Source organism: Scylla paramamosain, chromosome 8, assembly GCF_035594125.1.
Source record: "Scylla paramamosain isolate STU-SP2022 chromosome 8, ASM3559412v1, whole genome shotgun sequence".
NCBI classification, from domain to species: Eukaryota; Metazoa; Arthropoda; class Malacostraca; order Decapoda; family Portunidae; genus Scylla; species Scylla paramamosain.
The window spans coordinates 267601-287267 of NC_087158.1; the positions used below are offsets into that span (position 1 = coordinate 267601).

At 40.6% G+C, this 19667-nt stretch overlaps 2 protein-coding genes across 2 annotated transcripts; both read left to right on the forward strand.

Annotated features, from left to right (window-relative positions):
* The first annotated feature begins 30 nt into the window (after window positions 1–30).
* LOC135102634 (leucine-rich repeat-containing protein 58-like) lies at window positions 31–4575 on the forward strand. Its single transcript, XM_064007918.1, has 4 exons — window positions 31–865; window positions 1456–1672; window positions 1988–2189; window positions 2750–4575. Exons 1-4 carry the CDS (start codon window positions 246–248, stop codon window positions 2941–2943), a joined length of 1233 nt encoding a protein of 410 aa, XP_063863988.1. The 5' UTR covers window positions 31–245; the 3' UTR covers window positions 2944–4575.
* Window positions 4576–6570: 1995 nt separating this feature from the next.
* Window positions 6571–9804, forward strand: LOC135102633 (uncharacterized). Its single transcript, XM_064007917.1, has 3 exons — window positions 6571–6719; window positions 6854–7036; window positions 7445–9804. The coding sequence occupies exons 2-3, from the start codon at window positions 6902–6904 to the stop codon at window positions 8699–8701; spliced, it is 1392 nt and encodes a 463-aa protein (XP_063863987.1). The 5' UTR covers window positions 6571–6719; window positions 6854–6901; the 3' UTR covers window positions 8702–9804.
* Window positions 9805–19667: the final 9863 nt, after the last annotated feature.

Consider the following 19667-nt stretch of genomic DNA (forward strand, 5'->3'; position numbering starts at 1 on the left):
AAAAAGCAATGAACAAAAGAAGTTGTCCTTGAGATAGACTCGGCACAGCAAGCGGACAGAGTTGCCAAGAGGAGATGTCGGGGGAGGACCCGGAGGAGACTGCCAGTGGTGGTGGTGTCGCTCCACTCGACCCCTCACAGCTATCATGAGAAGCTAGCACCTCATTCTCGGCGAAAAGGCCCTGCTTCCTCTCGTCCAGCCGTGTTCTTTGGGTGTGTACCAGCACTGCCGCCACCCTCACCACCATGGCAGTCAACATGTATTACTCATCAGAAAGTTCGGACAGTGAAAATACAGCAGAAAACTTCAGCCTGGACTTCTCTTACCTAATGCTGGATACAGACTCCTTGGTGGTCCACCTCAGAAACAGCATCAGGGAGCAACACCTGCAGCAGAAATGTGAGTCTCCCAGAACCAGCAGGAGGAAAGGTGGTGACAGGAGAAGAGGAGGAAGAGGAAGGGATGAAGAGGGCCCGGAATCAGAAGGCAGCATGGACAGCATACACGATACGGTCACCAAGAAACTGCTGCTCCAACACAACATGCTGCTGTCATTACCCTTTGAAATCACTAGGTTCTCCAGTCTGTTGAGCCTCGATCTCTCCAATAACAATCTCACTCACGTCAATGACTTCCTCCTGCAGCTGCCAGAGTTGCAGTCCCTCTACCTTCAGAACAATAATCTGGCTGATGACGGACTACCTAAGGAGCTTTACACTCTTACCAAGCTCAGGGAACTCAACCTAAGTGGAAACAAGTTGACCCGAGTCCTCCCTCAGCTCTGTGAGGTTGCTGGTCTGAGGTACCTCTATTTGGGGGGAAATGAGATCACCGAGATTCTACCAGAAATCAAAGCGCTGCAAAGGTAAACTATAGACTAATAATGAACAACTTGATTCTCTAGTGTGGTGAGTTACAAGACCAAAGTCAAGACCTACTGACACAAAGTAATTTCTATAAACTTTCAACATAACCTTTCTTCTGAACACTAATGAAGGGATTTGCTTCCCATCATTACCCTGGGAAATTGCTTCATGTAGTCAGATTTGTGCAGTGGGGCTGTGCACCCTTGTCCCCTGCACCATCTCTGCATTCGGTTACAAATGTCAGCATTACCTATATTAAGGCCTTCAGTTATAATGCAGTGCAATAGATCACATTATTAGCACATGCATAGAACTCCATCTCCCATTTATCTTACTATATTATTATTATTATTATTGAGATTGTAAAATCTTTATAAACCATAATACTAAAACTTACTTTTGATGCTTCATTAAATGATCCATCAATTATTTCTTGAAATGACATATATGCAGGAAAAAATGGCGAGCACTTAGTAACTATATATTGTGCCTGTAAGGGAGGGAAATGTTGGACACAAAACTTTACACATACAAAAAAAAAAAAAAAAAAAAAAAAAAAAATAAACAACTATCAATCCATATGTTGCAGCCTTCAAGTCCTACATCTAGGAGGTAACCTGCTGGAGACTGTCCCTGATGAGTTAGGTGAACTGCACCAGCTGGCGGCACTCATCCTGTGTGACAACAGGCTGCGCTCTCTGCCAAGGGTCATCTCCAATCTCACTCGACTCCGCTCACTGCTTTTGCACAAGAACAACCTGTGCTGCCTTCCTGTGTGCATTGTGAAGCTCAGAGGACTGACAGAGGTAGCCTGTGTGTGGGTGTGGAAGTTGCATTGCACTTTGTTGATTGTCAGGAGTCAAGCCTTTGTGTTGCCTTTCCCTGATGTGATTTGGGTTCTTTATATTTCTCTCTGTCTGTTTCTTTTTGAATTTTTTTTTTTTCTCTTGGAGGAATATTAGCTGTTTTATACATAATCATTTAGCTTTATATGACTTCCTAGCATTTATGTATGAGAAAATATTGGATTTATATGGTACCTAGTATAAGTTTTATATTTTCCATTCTACATTTGTGATTTCGTGATGATGGTGTAATAACGCTTCATGTTGAACCCACAGCTGAGTCTTCGTGACAATCCCCTAGTCACAAGATTCGTCAACTCTTGTGCCCGGGAGATCATGTACAATACTCCAAGCCTTCTTGAACTGGCGGCACGGGTCATCAAGCTCAAGAAACTCCCATACACAAGCGAAGACCTTCCACGCAATCTTGTCTACTATCTTTCAAGTGGTCAGAGATGTGTCAATCCCAAGTGTAAAGGTAAGAATTGGCTAATGAATTTTGAGAGCTGTGATGTCGTGGTTAGTACACTCACACAAACGAAATCTAGGTTGAATCTCTGGTTAGATGGAAACACTTTTGGCATGTCTCTCATGCTTTCTTGAACCTGCACTGTTTGTCTGCAAAGAATGAATAGAAAGGGTGACTTGCACTGAATGGCTTAGTGATGCAAGGGAAGGGTGAATCTCTGCCACAGGGGAATGGTTTTGCTGGCACATTGTGAACAGCCTCATAAAATTTCTAGACCATAAATTTTCCCCATATATGGAAAAATGTCATTGTGAAAGCTATTTCAGTGAAAGCTTGCATGTTTGCTTCAGTGACACAAAGAAAACAAGAAACTCTACCTCTGGTGCTAGCTTAGTACCTATCTCTCATGTTATATACAACTTCTGTAAAGGAATGATAAACAATGTAATCATTTTATTTAAGCATCCTGTACTTATTTGATTAGTGATAAGGTGTGCAGTAATCAAATGTGTCTGTTCCTGGTATCTTCCAAGTGATTCATGTCATCACAAGACTTTTTCTCTTGGCAGGCATGTACTTCACGTCCTGTGTTGAGCATATCAAGTTTGTAGACTTCTGTGGTATGTATCGACTGCCCTTGATGCACTACTTGTGTTCCTCCCGCTGCTCCTCCAAGACTCCAGACTACTACCGTGCCCAGTCTGAGTCAGACAGCGAGGAGGATGAGCCAGCAGCCAGGATGAAGCGTGTCTTGCTGGGCTAAGTTGTCAGCCAGCATGTGGGTTCATCTCTTGGGAGTGTTGGTGGTGCCCTGAATCCAAGCCAGTGTGGATGCAATTACAAGGTGCTCTATGCAAGAACGGAGATATATGAAGAGGCATAATGAGAGTTTGTTATGATATGTATTTGATGTTAATGCCTCTATAAGTACACAAAACCCAAAGCTATAATTGTAATCAAGCCATGGAGCTTCATTCTGAACCCTTGGAGAAAATCCCTAAATTGACCAGCAAATAACAAGAGTCATTAGCTTGACAGGGGTGAGGTTGTTTCCTGGAGCATCTTGTATGGCCATGGTGGTTAGCCCTTCATTGTTGACTGTTCCCTTGTTATGGACAAGATTATATTAGTGAGTATTATAAACACAATAACCCTAATGAAAATACAAAAGGAAATAATATGATTGTGTATTAGAATGTTGTTTAGATAGTATTCTTTATAGTTTCTGACTTCCCATTGCCTTGAGGAATGTACCTATAGATAAACAGGAATAGTCATCCTTGGATCCATGAGTGTTATGCATTGTGGAACTGAATGCCAGATGGAATATGAAATTAGACCAAATGAAATTAATGCAGGAGGTATTTGGGTTCAGGGATTTATTAGGGGAGTATGCAAGCATGAAAGGTAATGTATGAGAGGGAATGGTGTAAAGGAGTAAATAATAGATGGAGACTTGTCACAGCCATTCCCTCAGGGGAGTTCTTAGGAAGAGGCATCAGATCTAGACAGGTGGATATGATCCTTCAGTTTAAGTGAAAAAAGGAACAAATCTTGTGAGCTAACCCAAAAAACACATCTGGACAAGAAGGCCTGATCAGGGGGCATGTCCATTGCTGGGTATGCTTGATGGGTGGGTCAGCATAATGCCTGTGCCTTTGTTGGGTGAAGTTGCCAGACAGTGTTGTGTGGGGGCTTGAGGCAGGCATTGGAACTTAAAAGCTGCCAGACATGAACCTCTGCTATTCAGCCATATTTTGCATCATGTTTTCTTTTCCTCCATTCATCATACTTGCATAATTATGCTACAGAACATTACTATTATTCAGTGGTTCTGAATAAGATGTTTATTGTATCACACAGCAATCTATTGGTGTCATTGGGCAAACTGCCCATCCATCAGCTCTGCCGTGTGGATGACATTTGTAGATATGCATGGCAGAATTTGTCAGCTGTTCACCTACCTGCTGGGCATGCCTGCCTATCTGGCCTTGCCTTAACACTAACATGATCTGAAGCAAATCTATGGCAAGGGAGCAACACTAAATGTTGAAGGGTTTAGTCAAGTAGTTTAGGTAAAAGTAAATTCTATGAAATGTTTGAATTACTCAAGTTTTCCTATTTAGAGTTCTTTATAGATTTTTTTAAGTTTAGAGGTTAGAGTTCTTTATACATTTTTTACATTTAGAGTATTATGCTATGATTTTTTTTTTTTCTTCTGTAGCTTATCTGTGATACCTTGTTGAAGAGAATTGGCTTTTGCTTCCCTTTAATGATATAGACTTGTACCAGCAGGAGTCAAACCCCAAAATTGTTGCTCCTTTCATATTATATATTTTTATATCCACTGCAGCTTATCTGTAAATTAAAAGTCAAAGCTTACTTCAAGAACTAACTCTAGTGTTTGGACTTTGTGTTCCTGTGTACAAATGACTACCCAGGATGTATGGAATGAGGAGGGCTGGATCATCAAGGCTGTAGCCAGGCAAGCCACCACTCTAATTCCCAGCATCAGAAAAGATTAATTTTGGGAACTTGTCAAATAATTCATGTTCTTATTTGTTTAGAATAACTGCAAAATGTGTTGTGCCAGATACATTAGTAAGGCTACTTATCTTTAGAGGAAACTCCTTTACCTGCCCACCACAAGGAGGGCCTCTGGGATGGCCAGAGGGAAAGGGTCTCTTGAAACCTTTGTAGTGATCCAGTCCTGATCAAGATGGTGCAGTCCAGTAGCTGTGAGTCTCTCTCTCTCTCTCTCTCTCTCTCTCTCTCTCTCTCTCTCTCTCTCTCTCTCTCTCTCTCTCTCTCTCTCTCTCTCTCTCTCTCTCTCTCTCTCTCTCTCTCTCTCTCTCTCTCTCTCTCTCTCTCTCTCTCTCTCTCTCTCTCTCTCTCTCTCTCTCTCTCTCTCTCTCTCTCTCTCTCTCTCTCTCTCTCTCTCTCTCTCTCTCTCTCTCTTATTTAATTTAATAGAAAGTGTACCTTCAGTATACACTGAATGTAAGAATCTTTAATATATGATTTAGGTTCTTTCATACATTTATAAAAATTGAGTTGAGATAAAATACTGTATATATTACATCAAAGAAAAAAAATATCAGTGCCAGTAAGAAAATCATATTTGATGTTTCATTTGGTTTATCATTTATTTTCAAGAAAATATGGTTCACCTGTGGCTGATATGTGTCTGCCTTGAGGAGGGCAGTGTCAGCGTGTTAGCAGGTGGGGTGGCCAGCATTGGGGTGGCAGCTGCTTGGAGACGCTTCTTTGTGGATCTTCCTGTAAACCCAAATTGAATATTGCCAGTATTGCATCACAGCCTTTTAATTCAAAATGAGGCTGGAAGGTTACAGAGGATTCAGCAGACAGCAGTAGCCTGCATGTAACCCTTCTGTGGTGTGGTGTGCCCTGCCCTGCTGAGCGGGCTAGAGTAACACATTTTACACACTAGTGCCTGAGTGTCAATCAGGTGTAGGGATGGATTTTCTGGACTGTATTTTTGCTAAAATAAATTTGTTAATGGACACCCCAAGTATTGACCCTTTCATGCATGCACAGCCAGACACAAGTAGAAGCAATCAGTTTATACACAAGCTGAGATTCCTTTCCTCTCAAAAGGGAAAGGAGCCAGGACAGGATGAAAAACCTTGTCTCATTGTATGAATGTAAGTACACGAGAGAAGTCCCAATAGTCCCTTTGCTCTAAACCTTGCTGGCGTGCAGAGTACAAAATAGAAGCATTCTTGTAGCCACGCCTTGTTCTGTACTAGTGGGGTATACTAGTTGGAAAAAGTTTGTCTATGAAACATAATTCACTAATAAACCTTTTTATGTCCAATGTGAAAGTGATGTAATTGAATTTTATGTTTTAAGTAAAGTCATGAAGATCAAGTTATTGATCAGTGTGGCGATGTGGTTATTGCAACCAACTCTTGGGACTTGAATCCCAAGCCTGAAGGAGACGTTCAGGCTGGCGCCCTTCCATCCAGTGGTCTGTATTCACATGGCGTAGGATATGAAAGGACTCACCCTGCTGCCTCACTGGAAGTGGAAAATCTTCAACTCAGACCTCTGTGTGTGTGTGTGTGTGTGTGTGTGGCCAGAAATGATCTATGTTGCACAAAGAGTGATACAAATTCTTGAAGGGTAATGAGTGACGCTTTGCATATTTCAAGTAGCCTACACAAGTGTCTTCATACACAGCACCCTCTTGCATCCTGTCTTGTAATTACGTTCGTCAATGGAGCGTGGAGAATACATGAAAAGCAGTACACAGAAACTCGGGCCAGCTCACGTAGAAGCACGGGCTTGGTGAGTCACAGGTGACGTAACTCTTGCTCTATTCGATAACAAAATCCTTACGAAGGACGAACATCCGTTGTGTCACTGGCACTAGTAACTTGTGGTATTCAGTTTCGTGCTGGCCGTCAGAAACCTCGTAAACTTTCACGCTCCAGGCACCTTCCAATAAGAGGTTCACCGCCGCCAGAGTTCCTCGTTGTTAGTTGACAGACTGACAGCAAAAATCTCTTAGTAAAGGTAAGCTCACCCAAGGTACTCAAGAAAGACAATGAGTAGTATTTATTGCGTGTTTGGTGGTGATACTCAAGGTGCCTAAATAAATGTGAGGCCAAGTGACTTATGGCAAAGCATTGTTCATCTCCATCTTGCAGCTGGAGGAGGATCCAACCAGCCCGCTGCCCACTGGTGAAGGCTTCGTGATGCTGGGGAGGGCAGCTCTGGTGGTGGCCGTGACGACCCTCGCTTGGAGGACGTCCTCAGCACGCACCGAGCTGTCGCCCTTTTGCAGGGAGGTGAACCACGCCTTCATCTGTACCTTTTTCAACACCACTAAGGTAAGCCATTGGGTCAGGTGCATGTGAACAATACTGTGGCTTTCATAATACCCAGTAGACATATCTAATTCAATCGGCAGTGGAGGAAGTATACGTGTGTATTACTAATTAACTTCATTGTAAATTACGTAGTAAGTAGTGAACCCTTATGGGAGGTTATGATGATGAAGACAATCGTTCCCTGGTGATAAGTGTAACATTCGGGTGGTTCATTCCCCCGCAGCAGCAAGGGAGGTACTTTTTCCATGGGCTGATATGTTACGTGTTTGGTTCACTTGGGTCCGTGCAGTGCTACCTCTCTTTGACTTTACTTCCCTTTCACTGGTTTGTTGACGACATAGGATTTCCCTTCCCCTCCTTAGTGGAAGAAAGCCTACATGTATCACCGATTTCTTTTACAACTTACAGAACGTAGTGACGGCCGCCGTACCAGTGTCGACAGAGGTTGCGACACAGCATCCTGTCATCTTGTGCCCGCGAACCCTCCACGTCAGCAATGATTCTTCAGCGGCTTGGGAAACTGCGACGCCTGGCCAGCCACATGTGACCCACCGTTCCTTGACAGGAGCAATGGCAAACGTGACAGCTACCCATACATTCCCCAGCAACAGCGGGAGTGCCAGGCCAGGGAATACCTCTGGAATGCTGTACCAGCCGCAGCAAGACTGTGCCGTCAATATTTCTCTCCAATATTCAACAATTAATAGACTACAAGGACATTTCGTGGCGGCAAGTCTGTCTAAAAGTAAAATAGGAGACTTGCATGGAACTTTCGTCAGGTTAAATACGAGTAATACCGTGGTGACCAACATGTCTCTAAGTGGCGGGATCGTAAGGATGGAGTACACCAAAATCACGTTTGTCCGTCAGCTGAAGGCGGAACGAATGTTAGAGCTGAACAGCTGTCACCTGGGAACTGTGTCGCCCCGCGGGCTACTGCTCTTCTCACCAGGTCGAGAGGAGCCGCTCCTGGTACACACGCTGCGTGACGTAGTGGTGCAGAGGCTGGAGGCAGGCTCGCTGCAGGTGGTGACTGGGAAGGTCAGTGTCACCAACATGACAGTAGAGTGGATGGATCGAGACGCTGTCACGGTTCGAAGCCCAGGTGAGCTCACCTTGACTGACACGATGTTTCACTGTGACCCGCTGTACTACTGCCTCAACCTAGAGATGGGCGCCAGACTCGTCCTCAGAAACGTGACCATCAGGAACAGGACCATAACCAAGATGGATCTTGTGGCCACTTCCAAAAGCAATATGTACCCGCTGTTCGCTCTGGTCTCCAAGGACGATCGCGGCCCTTTGGTTATGACCTTTCCCTGGTACTGGGTGATGATCATGACCGTCTGTGGGATCGTGGCTGGGATAGTGATCGGCAGCGCCCTTGTGTGGAAGCGACCGTCTCTGCCCAGCAGCGCAATGTTCATCACTTTGTCGGATCTTTTGTCCCATGACCGACTTCAGGGGGATAACGTGGAGGAGGCCGCCAGGGACGACAACGCTCGGGACATCTTGCAGCGACCCAACCTCACCAGGCAAGATTCTGGCCTCACCTCCTCCTCCTTCGCCTCCTACAGGCCTTTCCAGACGTCTATCTGCACGACGGAGATAGAGTGTGACGGTACCTCCAGCAGCTACAATAATGCCGTTACCGACAACTTGTAAACAGAACACTGGACAGTATTTGAAAAGACGCCGAGGAAAATTTCAGCATGCATCAGTTATTGGAGGACCAGTTGAAAGTTCCCTCCTCTTGTACATGCTGCTCAGTGTCCAACATTGCTCAAATAAGGATTAAAAAAAAAAAAATGTGGTTAATTTGATCAGATTTTCTAGTGTGCAACATAAGTGAAGGACATTGCATGATTTGTGTTGACCTATGTTGCATAAAGAGCCACAACACAATTTACAGGCGTTATATGGGTTAATAAAAGCGAGGGATGTGGCATCAGATAAGTCTTGTCTATTGAAGTCTGCTGTCAGCATGTATATAGATGTACTTCGTCCAGAGGTTTAATTTATTCCGAGGAGTGCAGTGGGTTGTTGGGCTCCCAGACACGCCACCAGTCCTCGTCACGTCATATCACTCAGGCCACACAGAGGACGGCTGGCGTGATGTATAGATAGACAGGGACGAGAGTGGAGGAGGAGGGACGGTGTTTGCATGGAATGCAAAGTGGATTGTGTGGAACTTACGAGAAACTGAAAAAAAACTAAGTTACTACTACTACTACTACTACTACTACTACTACTACTACTACTACTACTACTACTACTACTACTACTACTGCTACTGCTGCTACTACTACTAATACTAATACTACTACTTCCAATACTACTACTACTACTACTACTACTACTACTACTACTACTATAATAATAATAATAATTATTATGAAATAATAATCAAGAAATGTAACAATAAAATGCGAGTGTGCAGTGAAGGCAGAGGGACACCATACAGTGCACGGTAAGATGAACTGCGACAGCAAACAGCAGTACAAAAATAAAAGTATGTCACTGAAGTGGAAACTGAATGTAGATGAAACTGTGGAAGTGTGGCGTAAGTGTGGAGTTTATGTGCAAGCAACAGATGGTGACGGAAGACAGGATGCGATTGCGTACTCAGAACGGAAATTGAAAGGAATGAACATTTATTTTTCCTTGTGTGTGTGTGTGTGTGTGTGCGTGTGTGAATATAAATTCGCGAAAAATGTAGCGGGTCATGAAGAAACATAAAAAAAGAACAATACAGCAGAGAAAGTATGTTTTTTTCTTTTCTTTTCTTTGTGCATATGTGTGTGTGTGTGTGTGTGTGTGTGTGTGTGTGTGTGTTTTATATCAAAAGAAATGGATTCTTTCTGAATCCGTGGCTCATAAAGGAACACAAAGGAAGAACAAACTCTTATCTATTTTTTTATGTATTTATTTATTTATTTATTTATTTATTTATTTTTAGTGTGTGAGTGTGCGTACAATCAGGAAAAATGTGACGGGAAATTAAAATATTGTGTTCTCTGATAGCGTGGAACACAAAGAAAGAACAAGCAGCATGAGAAACTTGCCTGTGTTGTAATAAGCTCCACTATCTAGTCCATTAATAATAATAATAATAATAATAATAATAATAATAATAATAATAATAATAATATTGTTTATTCATTTTGCAGCCTTATAGCTGAAAATCCATATGTTATATATTAACTTCCTAACATGCGTCCTACATATCAAGTATACATTAACCATTAGGAAGTACTGTCTTACATTTTGATACCATGTTTGTGTGTCTGTGTGTGTGTGCCCTGCTTGTCTGTCCACACTGGTACAGTCGTGGCCAGAGGGCAAGAGTGCGTTTTGTCTTTCCCGCAGGCTGGAGACGATTCAACAACAAAGGCCAGTATTCAGAATCACTTTGCTCTCTTGCCACGACTACTTTCAAAGGACAAGGAGATGATTAGCAGGGTTCTCAAGAGTGTTTCTCCTGTTCTTAGTGTAGAAATGTTAATCTGTCAGTAAAAAAGAAAAAAAAAAACACTTTTAAAAACCCATCTAATTTCAACCACAGACTTTTGAAAGTAGTAGAAGTGCAGCTGGAAGTGTTTCAGAATATGGATGGATTCTTTGCATATCAGAAGACCTGGGGTTGAGGAATAAAGCCAACCAGGGCCAGTGGATATGAGTGTGTGGTGTTAAATGCGATTGAACGTGTTAATGATATGAACATGTATAGTTGTTAATATGAGTGGAGATGAAGAAGGAGAATTTGGTGTTAAGAAGCGAGTTTCTTCCTGACTAGCTTCGCTTTTAGCTTCTTTAGTTCCCTTAAAGAAGCGAAACTAGTCAGGAATAAACTCGCCTCATAACACATGAGTCTCTCTCTTGACCTTCCCAAGCCACATTCGTGTGAGCGTTTCATCACGGTTGTTAATATGGGCAGTGGTTACACGCTACCACGTGGACGATTACCACTGATGGCACCATACTTGTTGCTTCATTAAGGAAGCTCCAAACGGTTATAGATAAACAATAAATGAACATGAAAATAAATAGCAAAATAAAAATGACCACCTTCACACGTACAGGCACCAGCAGTAAGCTTCTTGCCACTTCAGCTGGGCTCTATAATTACTTAATAGCGACACCTGTCAACTCCCACGAGGTGAAGGCTTTTGTTTTCATGTGATTGGTTCAACCCCCTCAAAAATTAAGCCTTGAGGCTTCACACACCTGACCTTCCGCACTTGGTTCATGCTCTGTCCCTTCCCGTGACCAGAGCGTCCCTCCATCAACCCCCTCTTAACCACCCTCCCATACACCTCCTATCTCTCTCTCTCTCTCTCTCTCTCTCTCTCTCTCTCTCTCTCTCTCGTTAATAGATAACTTATGTCAATAAACACATGTGTGTTTATTGACAGTGTGTGTGTGTGTGTGTGTGTGTGTGTGTGTGTGTGTGTGTGTCGCTCCTCGTTTTTTTTTCTTTTTCCTTCTTCTCCTCCTTTTCATTCCTCGCCCTCACTCCTCCTCACTATGAAAATATGGGTATGACTTTCCGGCCCTACAACACACTACTCTGCCGCTCAGTATTATATATTTAGTTACCACAAAACAGTTTAGTGTGTGACTATAAAGGAAAAAAAGCTCAGACATGGAATATGGAACATAGAACATGCAGCATGGAACACGGAACATGGAACACGGAACATGGAACGCGGAACACGGAACACGGAATAAGTTCCGTGTCCCATGTTCCATCACGTTCTATGTTCCATAATATTCCACGTTACATCATGTTCAATGTTTCATGTTCCATCATGTTCCATCATGTTTCATGTTCCATCATGTTCAATGTTTCATGTTCCATCATGTTCCATCATGTTTCATGTTCCATCATGTTCAATGTTTCATGTTCCATCATGTTTCATGTTCCATCATGTTTCATGTTCCATCATGTTCCATGTACCACGTTCCATCATGTTCCTTATTCCATCATGTTCCATGTTCAATGTTCCATCATGTTTCATGTTTAATGTTCCATCATGTTCCATGTTCCATGTTCCATCATGTTCCATGTTCCATGTTCCATCATGTTCAATGTTCCATGTTCCATCATGTTCAATGTTCCATCATGTTTCATGTTCAATGTTCCATCATGTTCCATGTTCCATGTTCCATCATGTTCCATGTTCCATGTTCCATCATGTTCCATGTTCCATGTTCCATCATGTTCAATGTTCCATCATGTTTCATGTTTAATGTTCCATCATGTTCCATGTTCCATGTTCCATCATGTTCCATGTTCAATGTTCCATCATGTTGCATGTTTCATTATGTTCCATTTTCTATGTTCCATATTCCATCATGTTCAATGTTCCATGATCCATCATGTTCAATGTTCAATGTTCCATCATGTTGCATGTTCTGTTATGTTCCATTTTCTATGGTCTATGTTCCATCATGTTCTATGTTCCATGTTCCATCATGTTCCATGTTCCATCATCTTCCATGTTCATCATCATCATCATCATATCATAACTGCTACAGTGTCTCACATTATCCATTAAGATGCACCACATTTTTTCATTGTAATCTCTTTTAATCTAGTTCAGTTCAGTTCAGTTGGTATTTTGGGATATTACCTTTGCAACGGCATCCCTATTTTTTTTCTACTGTTGCTGTTGTTTCTGTCTTATTAAACATATTTTTTTTTGAGTGATGTTATGATATTCTTATATTATTGTTGTTTATTATCTTTATCAAAGAGTAAGAGTTTTTCCAATATATTTGTGTGATACGGTTGTTGGAAGAGTCTTGTGGTGTTTCTGATGTATTGCAGTTTTGGGCAATATAGCAGAAAATGTTCAAGGTTTTTTTCATCGTAGTTTCATAAAAGACAGTTTGTTTCTTTATTTCTGTGTTTACTCCTCCATTTTAACTCCAGGGTATTTGTTCTAGCCTTGAACAGCAAGTCAGATTGTAAGGTATTATCATAAATTGCTGTCTCCGTCTTGATTTCATTTTTATACTTTCTGTATATAGCTAAACTGTGTTTAGTTTCTAATTTTACTTCCCAGCATTCAGTGTCCCAATCCTTGATTTTGTTGCTTATCTCTTCTTTTTCTCATTTCTCTTATTCTATTGACATTTATATTTATTTCTAACATATATGTCTTAATCGTCTTTATCCAGGTTTCCATTATATCTTCAAAGATTCTTTTTAGTAATGCATAATGTGTCTTATATAGTTGAGTTTGGTCTTCATGTCTCTTGCTGTGTGAGATGTTGCTCCTATTTCTCCTCTTATTGCACTGTTTGAGGTATACATTGGGGCATTCATTACATATCTGTATGCTCTGTTTTCTGCTTTTTTTTTATTGTATCTATTTCTTTCTTTGTATACTTTACTACTTCTTCCCCAAACATTATTAACGGTAAAACAACACTTTTCCAATATGTTGTTCCTATGAGAACTTTGTGATGGATGGTATCATGTTTGCATATCTGTTTACCTCTTGTATAGTATTTTTCTTATGTTCAAGCAGAAAATTCCTCTTGTTCTTTATTTTTGTTCCTGAATACTTTATTTGATGAGTAACTTTTATTTCTTTTATGTTTTCCGTAGTACTGTTCGAGTTAAAAAATATATATGTTGTTTTTTTTTCCTTATTTAATTGCAATCCACAGTCCTCTGCTTCTTCTGTTAGTAACTTTATATTTAGTTTAGCCTCATCTTCATCAGTTACGAGGAGCACTCCACCATCAGTGAAAAATACTGAGGCCAGGGCACACACATCACTCCTGAATTTAGCATTGGACTGGTTAAGTTTTTCGATGATATCATATGTCACCATAAGAAATATGACAGTTGCCCCATTGCATCCTTGTCGTATGCCATTCGTTATCTCAATACTACACATTTCTTTATCATTAAAGAATATTTTGGTGTTGTCTTCTGCATATACTTTGGCGATGAGGTCAATTAACTTTGGGTGTATCTTATATTTTAGCATTACTTTCATTAACATTTCTCTTCTTATACTGTCGATTGCCTTTACAAAGTCTACTGATATTAGTATAAGTGATCTCTTATGTTCGTAACTCTTCTGTATACAGTAATTTAGTATAAATAGATTGTCTGCTGCTCTTCTGTTTTCAGTGTATGCATTTTGTTCTCCCATTAATTTATCAGTTTCTTGTAGATGTCTTTGCATTTTATTTTTTTTATGATTCCCATTGATAATCTATATGTGGTGTCTGTAAGGGCTATTGGTCTCAGATCTTTTATTGTAGGTTTTGCCTTTTTCTCCAGTAATTTGGTATTTGATGTTTTCCATGTATCCGGGAATATTCCTGTATTAATGACAGCATTTAATGCTTGTAGGAGTGTTGTTTTACATTTGTCGTTTTGTATCATAGCAATAAGGAGTTCTGCTTTAATTTCATTGGATCCTGCTGCTTTTTTTAGTCTTTGCCTTTTTTTATTTGGTATTCTAACTCAGTCATTGTTATTTTACAATCTTTCATTGGTTTTATATCATCAGAATTTATCATGAATGCTGCATCCAGGTGTTCTCTTAACTGATATGGTATTGTTAATTAATCATTATCTATATTAACTGATTTATTGTCATAATAGTTCTTGAGTGTATTTTCATATTCTTGTTTTATATTATTATTCCATATTTCAGGTATATTATTTCTTTCTTTGTTATAAATTTTCTCCCAAAACTCTTTAATCTTCATAGGATACTTATGTATTTTCTCTTGTACTCCTTTTTCGTCATATAGTATAATCTCTTTCTCTTCTCATTACTTTTACCTCTTAACTTGTTCATGTACTGCCAGATTTATTATTTTTGTCTGCTTTTATTTCTGAAGTTATTCTTCTTCATGTTTTGTTAGTTCACTTTTTTAGTTTTCACTCTTTCTTTTTGCTTATATTATAGTTCCTTATATTTTCCTTTTTCTTCTGTAGTTGAATTTCGTAATTTCCGGTTGAATTCTTTTCTTTTTTTTATTTCTGTTCTTATTTCTTCATTAAATCAAATTAGTTCTATTCTGCTATCTTCCTCATTTAGTTTTACATTCCCTATTTTCATTGTTTTATCTGCTGCTTCTTTTATTTTTATTTCTAAGTTTGACATTGTGCATTCACTGGTATTCAGCTTTTTTTTTTTCTAATTCTTTCATATACTCCTTTGTACTACACTGATCATCTTTTTTGCCATGTCGTCTCTCCTTCACTGTCTATATCATAGTTCAAAATATTAAGACTCAGATAATCTGAAATGTTAAGCACTCGCATACCATTATTATTTATTTTCTGTCTTCCAATGATCCCAATGTGACCGTTGAAATCTCCGACAATAATTTATTTTCCAAGTATATTATTTCCTATTGTTAGGACTTCCTCTTCAGTTAATCTATTTCTTGTATTATTATTTACAGATATATAAACAATTATTAAAGTAAATTTTAAAGTGTACACTTCACATTCTACTATAAGTCTTCTGATTTTGACTCAACTTCCTTTATAGTAATGTTATTACCTTTTTTTAAGAAGGATTTTTTGTCAGATATTTTCCTCATTCTGTTTATACAACTTATGTCATTACTGAAATTTCCTGATACCATTTATGTTGTGTTTCAGTTAAGCATAGTATTGTGTTGCTGTCTATAAGTTTTTTCTAATTCAATTCATTTTACCTTTGTTAGTCTTTGTACATATTTTTTTTTTTATGTAGGAAGGACACTGGCTAAGGGCAACAAAAATCTAATAAAAAAAATGTCCACCGAAATGCCAGTCCCATAAAAGGGTCAAAGCAGTTATCAAAAATTGATGAATAAGTGTCTTGAAACCTCCCTCTTGAAGGAATTCAAGTCATAGGAAGGTGGAAATACAAAAGCAGGCAGGGAGTTCCAGAATTTACCAGAGAAAGGGATGAATGATTGAGAATACTGGTTAACTCTTGCGTTAGAGAGGTGGACAGAATAGGGGTGAGAGAAAGAAGAAAGTCTTGTGCAGCGAGGCCACGGAAGGAGGGGAGGCATGCAGTTAGCAAGATCAGAAGAGCAGTTTGCATGAAAATAGCGGTAGAAGACAGCTAGATATGCAACATTGCGGCGGTGAGAGAAAGGCTGAAGACAGTCAGTTAGAGGAGAGGAGTTGATGAGACGAAAAGCTTTTGATTCCACCCTGTCTAGAAGAGCAGTATGAGTGGAACCCCCCCAGACATGTGAAGCATACTCCATACATGGACGGATAAGGCCCTTGTACAGAGTTAGCAGCGGAATGGGGGTGTGTGAGAAAAACTGGCGGAGACGTCTCAGAACACCTAACTTCATAGAAGCTGTTTTAGCTAGAGATGAGATGTGAAGTTTCCAGTTCAGATTATAAGTAAAGGACAGACCGAGGATGTTCAGTGTAGAAGAGGGGGACAGTTGAGTGTCATTGAAGAAGAGGGGATAGTTGTCTGGAAGGTTGTGTTGAGTTGATAGATGGAAGAATTCAGTTTTTGAGGCATTGAACAATACCAAGTTTGCTCTGCCTCGTTCAGAAATTTTAGAAAGATCAGAAGTCAAGCGTTCTGTGGCTTCCCTGCGTGATATGTTTACCTCCTGAAGGGTTGGACGTCTATGAAAAGACGTGGAAAAGTGCAGGGTGGTATCATCAGCATAGGAGTGGATAGGACAAGAAGTTTGGTTTTAAAGATCATTAATGAATAATAAGAAGAGAGTGGGTGACAGGACAGAACCCTGAGGAACACCACTGTTAATAGATTTAGGAGAAGAACAGTGACCGTCTACCACAGCAGCAATAGAACGGTCAGAAAGGAAACTTGAGATGAAGTTACAGAAAGAAGGATAGAAACCGAAGGAGGGTAGTTTGGAAATCAAAGCTTTGTGCCAGACTCTATCAAAAGCTTTCGATATGTCCAAGGCAACAGAAAAAATTTCACCAAAATCTCTACAAGAGGATGACCAAGACTCAGTAAGGAAAGCCAGAAGATCACCAGTAGAGCGGTCTTGACGGAACCCATACTGGCGATCAGATAGAAGGTTGTGAAGTGATAGATGTTTAAGAATCTTCCTGTTGAGGATAGATTCAAAAACTTTAGATAAGCAGGAAATTAAAGCAATAGGACGGTAGTTTGAGGGATTAGAGCGGTCACCCTTTTTAGGAACAGGTTGAATGTAGGCAAACTTCCAGCAAGAAGGAAAGGTAGATGTTGACAGACAGAGCTGAAAGAGTTTGACTAGGCAAGGTGCAAGCACGGAGGCACAGTTTCGGAAAACAATAGGAGGAACCCCATCAGGTGCATAAGCCTTCCGAGGGTTTAGGCCAGCGAGGGCATGGAAAACATCATTGCGAAGAATTTTAATACGTGGCATGAAGTAGTCAGAGGGTGGAGGAGAGGGAGGAACAAGCCCAGAATCGTCCAAGGTAGAGTTTCTAGCAAAGGTTTGAGCGAAGAGTTCAGCTTTAGAAATAGATGTGATAGCAGTGGTGCCATCTGGTTGAAATAGAAGAGGGAAAGAAGAAGCAAAGTTATTGGAGATATTTTTGGCTAGATGCCAGAAATCACGAGGGGAGTTAGATCTTGAAAGGTTTTGACATTTTCTGTTAATGAAGGAGTTTTTGGCTAGTTGGAGAACAGACTTGGCATGGTTCCGGGCAGAAATATAAAGTGCATGAGATTCTAGTGATGGAAGGCTTAAGTACCTTTTGTGGGCCACCTCTCTATCATGTATAGCACGAGAACAAGCTGTTAAACCAAGGTTTAGAAGGTTTAGGACGAGAAAAAGAGTGAGGAATGTACGCCTCCATGCCAGACACTATCACCTCTGTTATGCTCTCAGCACACAAAGACGGGTCTCTGACACGGAAGCAGTAGTCATTCCAAGGAAAATCAGCAAAATACCTCCTCAGGTCCCCCCCAACTAGCAGAGGCAAAACGCCAGAGGCACCTTCGCTTAGGGGGATCCTGAGGAGGGATTGGAGCGATAGGACAAGATAAAGATATGAGATTGTGATCGGAGGAGCCCAACGGAGAAGAAAGGGTGACAGCATAAGCAGAAGGATTAGAGGTCAGGAAAAGGTCAAGAATGTTGGGCGTCTCTCCAAGACGGTCAGGAATACGAGTAGGGTGTTGCACCAATTGCTCTAGGTCGTGGAGGATAGCAAAGTTGTAGGCTAGTTCACCAGGATGGTCAGTGAAGGGAGAGGAAAGCCAAAGCTGGTGGTGAACATTGAAGTCTCCAAGAATGGAGATCTCTGCAAAAAGGAAGAGGGTCAGAATGTGCTCCACTTTGGAAGTTAAGTAGTCAAAGAATTTTTTATAATCAGAGGAGTTAGGTGAGAGGTATACAGCACAGATAAATTTAGTTTGAGAGTGACTCTGTAGTCGTAGCCAGATGGTGGAAAACTCGGAAGATTCAAGAGCGTGGGCACGAGAGCAGGTTAAGTCATTGCGCACATAAACGCAGCATCCAGCTTTGGATCGAAAATGAGGATAGAGAAAGTAGGAGGGAACAGAAAAGGGGCTACTGTCAGTTGCCTCAGACACCTGAGTTTCAGTGAGGAAAAGAAGATGAGGTTTAGAAGAGGAGAGGTGGTGTTCTACAGATTGAAAATTAGATCTTAGACCGCGAATGTTACAGAAGTTAATGAAGAAAAAGTTGAGGGGGGTGTCAAGACACTTAGGGTCATCGACAGAAAGGCAGTCCGACCTGAGGACATTTATGGTCCCCTCCCCAGATGGGGACTCCGAGGCTGGTGTAGGAGTCGCCATGATGATTTTAAAATTTTTGAGTGAAGGGTGTGTGTGTTATTAGGTGCTTGTAGTTTTGTGTGGAAGAAGAGAGTTGTCTTTAGAGGGTAGGCTGTGACTGCCCCCTTGTGTTGTGAGACACAAAGGGAAACGTTCAGTAAGGTCACAGCTGGGTTTAATGATAAGTTCACAGCACCCCCTGAACAGTGCTTTAGACCTCACTGGGAGTAATTATTGTTTCGGCAGGTGTCTACTGCCTCCTCCTTCTAATTTATAATTTATAAATTCTATACTGAAACTTAACGTGTTTCTTACATCATTAATTTTTGGCTTATTTGCGAAAAATTTCTCTCCTTAGTTGGCCTTTTTTGATAAACCACCTTGTTTCTCCACTATTCCTTTTTTCTATTAGTTGTTTTCTAAGTTCCTTATTCCTTTGTTGCTCCTTGTATGTTAAATCTGGTGCAATATACACTCCTTTATTCTCATCTTTAATAGTTTCCCTTAATTTATTTGCGTTTTTATGATGCTTCATTTCATGTGGGACTCTGTTAGTTTGACTAGAACTGGTCTTGGTTTCCTATCTTCATTTTCTGTTGTTTGCTTTTTTCCTAACCTTGATATATCCATTATCTCTATTTCCTCAATTTCTAGTTCATTTACAAACAGATCCTTACATTTTATCAGATCTTGCTCTGCTTGATCTCTCTTATTTAGGGTTTCATCCTCTTCTAACGTCAAAAATTACAATGTTATTTCTCCTTTTTCCTTTTCCTCTCTTTCTTCCATTATCTCTGTGGTTTTCTGAATTATTCTCTCCTCCATTTCTTTTTCTCTTTCCTCCCATTTCTTATCCATATTAT

What these genes read in the sequence shown, in the direction of transcription:
- LOC135102634 (XM_064007918.1), top strand. Translation starts at nt 246, where the DNA reads ATGGCAGTCAACATGTATTACTCATCAGAAAGTTCGGACAGTGAAAAT. An exon ending in GAAATCAAAGCGCTGCAAAG is followed by an intron (nt 866 to 1,455) that starts GTAAACTATAGA and finishes CATATGTTGCAG; the next exon opens with CCTTCAAGTCCTACATCTAG. An exon ending in TGTCAATCCCAAGTGTAAAG is followed by an intron (nt 2,190 to 2,749) that starts GTAAGAATTGGC and finishes TTCTCTTGGCAG; the next exon opens with GCATGTACTTCACGTCCTGT.
- LOC135102633 (XM_064007917.1), top strand. Translation starts at nt 6,902, where the DNA reads ATGCTGGGGAGGGCAGCTCTGGTGGTGGCCGTGACGACCCTCGCTTGG. An exon ending in CCTTTTTCAACACCACTAAG is followed by an intron (nt 7,037 to 7,444) that starts GTAAGCCATTGG and finishes TACAACTTACAG; the next exon opens with AACGTAGTGACGGCCGCCGT.